General features: G+C 37.5%; 1 protein-coding gene across 1 annotated transcript; it reads left to right on the plus strand.

Annotated features, from left to right (window-relative positions):
* Positions 1 to 3,583: 3,583 nt before the first annotated feature.
* LOC102028842 (olfactory receptor 8D4) lies at positions 3,584 to 4,522 on the plus strand. Its single transcript, XM_005378404.2, has one exon. The coding sequence runs from the start codon at positions 3,584 to 3,586 to the stop codon at positions 4,520 to 4,522; it is 939 nt and encodes a 312-aa protein (XP_005378461.1).
* The last annotated feature ends 1,478 nt before the right edge of the window (positions 4,523 to 6,000 follow it).

Consider the following 6,000-nt stretch of genomic DNA (forward strand, 5'->3'; position numbering starts at 1 on the left):
CCTTCCTGTCTGATCTGTGAGTCGATTGTGAAATCATCAGCTTTAAAATACACTTCCAAGTGTATTCATGCAGACCTAGTGATGATACAGCTTGCTTATACTTATCATTTTGTTCAATTCATATAACAATTTCTTTGAAAGATTTATGACTTTTTGCAGGTTAAACCATCAACTTCACAGAGACTCTGTGGTGAGTCCAGTGTCACAGTGCACGTCTTAGAGATGGGGTTGAGACTGAAGCTTATGACTCAGGCTTTAGGGCTCTTGTGGCCACCTCTGTAGGCATGGTAAAACAGACTTCAGATTTAGAAAGGAATTATTATATTCTTGACCTACACTGTCCAGTAGCAAAAGCATCATAAGTGGTTAGTCAGCATTTGAAACGTGACTAGTTTTACTTGAGGTATACTGTATGTGCAGAAGTGCATTGTGGATTTCATATTTTGTCCTGCTTAGGAAAAAAAGAAAATCTAAATATGTAATTAAATTTTTTATGTGGATCACATGTTGAAATGTAATATCACAATATACAGAGTAAAACAAAAATGCTAAAATTGATTTCATTTGTTTGATTTTGTTTTTTTCTTAAAATGGGCTTCTATGCAAGGTGTTGAGGTATATGCCTATAATCCAAGCACTTGGGAGGCTGAGGCAAGAGGATTGCTGTGAGGTCAAAGTTACCTTGGGCTACATAGTAAGTTCAAGGCCAGCCTGAACTGCATGGTTAAACCCTGTCTCAAAAAACCAAAAAAAAAGGAAAAAGGGCTTCTAAGATATTTCAAATATCTCACATGGCTGCTATTTTTCTATTGGGCAATTGTTCATCTAGACTATCTTCATAAAGTACTTTCAACAGTCATATTTTTAATAATATTGCATGATATGATGTATATAAAAATACCTTATTATACACTTAAGTTGTTAAAAGTACATGAAACCTAAATCAAGTCTGAGTCAGTGTAGTAGATTACTTTGGAGGGTAGTCAGACATACATCCTAACAAAATTTTATCTCTAGCCTAGTGATGTGTACTTTAGCAACTGGTTAATAAAGTGGGTTGTGGTTACCATTGGTCAATTTTATGTGAACTAAGACATTACTTGTATAACATTGCTTCCTATAAACACAAGTCCATAATGCAGTTTGCTATAATACAGTATTTGATATGTTCATTGCACACCATGGAATCTTTGAATTTATTTATAGGTGGTAAAATACTGAATTATAAAACTACAATTTCTATCCCTCATCCTAGAAGGCTTTCCTTGAGATATTTTCAAAGATGGCCTTTGTGTGATCAAGTAATGCCTTCTGGAACAAAGAAGAAGAAGAAGGAAGAGGAAGAGGATTAGGAAGAGAAGGAGGCGGAGGAAGGTGGGAGAGAGGAAATAAGAAAGGAGAAAGATGATTTGAGCTTTAGGAGAGAATAAAATAAAACAATGTCTCTCAAACTATTACTTGTGCACAGATCATGTGGGGAGCTTGTGAAAATGTAGATCCCCAACTCAGAATATGACTGTACACTTCTTACAAGTTTCCCTAGTGCCTGAGCAATGCTGCTGCAGTTGATCAGTGGAGCACATTGAGTAGGGAGGACCTAGAGCACAGAAATGTTTTGGGAAGCAGGAAATAAAGGAAAGAAAAACCTATTGGCTTGACAGGGGGAAGAAGAATGCAGGACACTTGAATGAAATAAGAACCTCAGGCAGGATGAAAGAAATTTTACCTTGATACCAGGACCATGAAGATTAGTGACAATGTGGCAGAATGTGATACATGATGAGAGTAGCAATGTGTTTCTGACACTTAGGATAGATTAAGGCCATACTTCAAAATGTCCAAGAGATTAAAGGCAAAAATGGAGTATATGGGTCTTCTCAAACATTCCTTTGATATTTCTATCTGTGTAATTTCTGTTACTACACAGGTGCATGCTAACTGCTGAGGGGTGATGGGAAATGAAGACTCCAGGGAATTTCAGTAACTGGCCAACGGCAACTGAACTCTCTTTTTAGGCCCATGATTTCCCATCTCTATCCCTTAAGAGGAGAGAAGAGCAGACACATAAGATATATATTCTGTGCAATTTGGAAGCCTGCCCAGGGAGTAACTATTGAGTGTCATGAAGCTTTTTTTGTGTGTGTGGGGAGACAGAGAGAGAGAGAGAGAGAGAGAGAGAGAGAGAGAGAGAGAGAGCGAGAGAGAGAGAGAGAGAGAGAAGGAGAAAGATCTCGTAGAAGAGGTATTTCCTAAATCCTTGGGGATTCAGATGACCAAAGGAAAGTGGCCTTGTCCTGTCAGAACAGTAATTGATTGGAAGCAAGGACAGAAGCAAAGCTTCTTGAAAAGCCAGGGAAAGACAGATCCTTTTGCAGGGAAAGTTGAGAAAAATTGGGTTCAGATGTTTGAATAGGAGTCTACATAATCTTTTGGCAAATGGGAGCCTGCAGAGAGGCCATGGAACAGCTCATCACCAAGTGAAAAGTGGTCAGATTTTTCAGAGACAAGGCTATGCTTGATGTTAGAGTGGGCACCTCCAAGCTGATGCCATCTTCACACTTTTGAGGAGAGGTGTAGGTATATACCAGAAGTGCTATGGAGAAACCCTGAAATGAAACACAAATGCTTAGTTTTTGGCTTCGCCAGAATTGGCAGCACTAGTGCCTTATGTTCAACTCAGTGGTCTTGGAGAGAAGATAGCTCAGTCCAGAGGGTGGCCAGATAATCAGAAGATTCAAGCAGTTTTAGGGGGTCAGATTTTCTACCATAAACAGTTTTAGGGGGTCAGATTTTCTGCCATCAGACATTTTCACTAGTGTCAGAAGAATGAAGTTTCCATCTGGAAATCTATTTATGGTACGATTAAAAGTGGAGTAAGCACCCAAACGGAAACACTTTTGTAAAATATATTCTGGGTCACACTAGTGCAATGATATATTTTAAAAAGAAGTATGTGAGTGGTCTATCCTCAAGTAAGTTTGGAGAATATATGTTATATAGACTAAGGCATCAAGAAACCCGTTTAAGTGTGTAATTCAGCATCCCTCAAATTATCCTTAGTTACTGGTTTTAGGTAACAATTGTTAATATCTTCCTGGAGTTGATGTTCTGCTAAACAGCATTAGAAACCTTGCATAGAAAATCACAACTGACCTTAGCAATCAACATTTTCTCTATAGGAAATCCTAGAAACAAGATCAGCACTAGCAAGATGTATCATTGGCAAAAGTATCTTGGCTCTCAGCCTCAAATTTATGTACCTCTTTTGTTAATTTTCTTTGGAAGAAATTCCCCAACACCTTCAGCATTACTCTTGTCCACAACCATGGCTTAAAAGACTTTGTCATTTGTTAAAAGAATTTGAGACACAGGGGAAGATGGGAAAGTATATTCATGCTTCATAAAATGTATTGTAGGTAGATGCTTACTGATTCTGCTTTGTCTAAATGCTAAATTTTTGGTTTTCATAATAATCAGTGTTTTTATACTTTCCCATAGTTGCTCTCTGTGGAAATGGAGAAGAGCTGGGATTATGCCTAATTTAACTCTTTCTCTCTCATTTCCACAGATTACTCAGAGAAGAATGGGTATAAGAAATCATTCCACCGTGACTGAATTTCTTCTTTTGGGTTTAACTGAACAGCCAGAGCTTCAGCTGCCCCTTTTCTATCTCTTCTTAGGGATCTATGTAGTAACCATCGTGGGAAATCTTGGCATGATTACAATAATTACATTGAATTCTCAACTTCATACCCCCATGTACTATTTTCTTAGTAGTCTGTCATTTTTAGATTTCTGCTATTCTTCTGTCATTACCCCCAAAATGCTGGGAGGGTTTGTTGGCAGGGATAAATCCATCTCCTATTCTGGATGTATGACTCAATTGTTTTTTTTCTGTATTTTTGTTATTTCTGAATGTTACATGTTAGCAGCCATGGCCTACGATCGCTATGTGGCCATCTGCAGCCCACTACTCTACCATGTCACCATGTCCCCTCAGGTTTGCTTTCTGCTGGTGGCTGCTGTCTTCTCCATAGGCTTCACTGATGCCATGATTCATGGAGGTTGTACATTGAGGTTGTCTTTCTGCGGATCAAACATCATTAAACATTATTTCTGTGACATTGTTCCTCTAATTAAACTCTCCTGTTCTAGCACTTACATTGATGAGCTGTTGATTTTTGGCATTGGTGGGTTTAACATGGTAGCCACCAGCCTGACCATCATAGTTTCGTATGCCTTTATTCTCACCAGCATCCTCCGTATCCATTCTAAAGAGGGCAGGTCCAAAGCCTTTAGCACCTGTAGCTCCCACCTAATGGCTGTTCTTATATTTTATGGTTCTCTCATGTCCATGTATCTCAAACCTGCTTCCAGGAGTTCAGTCATCCAGGAGAAAGTATCCTCGGTGTTTTACACTACTGTGATTCCCATGCTGAATCCCTTGATATATAGTCTGAGGAACAAGGAAGTGAAAAATGCACTCACAAAGGTTTTACGAAGAAAAGTATCTTCACAATGAATGTTCTCTTTATTAAAATTTATTTATGTATTCATAATCATGTTTATATGTAGGTTTTGTTTTTTGTTTGTTTGGGTTTTTTTGGTTTTGGTTTTTTTCGGGTACCGGGAATCAAACTCACAATGTTGCACTTGCCAGGCAGGCGCTGTGCCGCTGAGCTAAATCCCCAGCCCCTATATGTAGGTTTTCATAGCCTGACTTTAAAACTTAATCTGGGGTGATATGAAATTATCTACATAGATCATGTGTGTGTTTGTGTATATCTCTATATTCAGATTACTGGAGATATACACACATAAAACTAATAAGAGGGGCTGGGGATTTAGCTCAGCGGCAAAGCGCCTGCCTGGCAAGCGCAAGGTCGTGAGTTCGGTTCCCGGTACCGGAGAAAAACCAAAAAAAAAAAAAAAATTAAGAAATAATACAATGAGTTTGAAAGTAAGAATTAATATTATTTTAAATTTAAAGTTTGATATCACCGCTAAGATTAAGCATCAGTTTTTACTCTCAGTTTCATGTGTGTGTTTGTGTATATCTCTATATTCAGATTACTGGAGATATACACACATAAAACTAATAAGAAATAATACAATGAGTTTGAAAGTAAGAATTAATATTATTTTAAATTTAAAGTTTGATATCACCGCTAAGATTAAGCATCAGTTTTTACCTTCAGTTTCCTTTTTTATGCCATAATGGAAAATATAACCATGGTGTACTGCATGGTCATGTGAGGAAATTTCAAAAAGACATTATCATATAGGAATTTGCATAGAAATTTTTGAGTGGTATGCTAAACATTATAAAAATTTGCAATAAATGCAGAAGGATTTTTCTCATTTCTTGTTAAGGGCATTTTAAAGATGAGTGTTATATTTATTTGAAATTGTACAATGAAAATTTAGCAAAAAATAAGCTAATATGGTTTTATTGAGTATATTTGGCACCTGGTGATCCAAAGCTAAGACAGCATAGTCAGATGAGGAGATAATATTTATAGTCTTCTTTAAATATTGTGCTTTTTTTTTTTTTTTTTTCTCCGGTACCGGGAACCGAACTCACAACCTTGCGCTTGCCAGGCAGGCGCTTTGCTGCTGAGCTAAATCCCCAGCCCCTAAATATTGTGCTTTTTCATCTTGATCAAATTATGGGCAGTGTTTTCCTACTTTCTGGTGTCCTTTATGAGTTGGTTTTTTCTCGGCATGTTGTAAAGTAGGTGTCTTTCATTTCTTCCGTACAATGTATTTTGAGTTAAACATAAAGAAAAAGTTTATGGCTTGTAAGAATGAACTTAGCAGCCTAAAAGGCATGTTGAGGCACACTGAGTGTAAGAAGAGTTTCTTGCAGCCAAAATGAGGACAGCCAACAGAAAAACACATACAGTATTCTAAATTGCACAGGTGTACAGAAATGGCATCAAAGCGATCTACCTTATATAAAAAAAATCTCAAGCAACAAGCAAAAGGTTACTGCAAACC

Source organism: Chinchilla lanigera, unplaced genomic scaffold (assembly GCF_000276665.1).
Source record: "Chinchilla lanigera isolate Chin_1 unplaced genomic scaffold, ChiLan1.0 scaffold00011, whole genome shotgun sequence".
Lineage (NCBI taxonomy): Eukaryota > Metazoa > Chordata > Mammalia > Rodentia > Chinchillidae > Chinchilla > Chinchilla lanigera.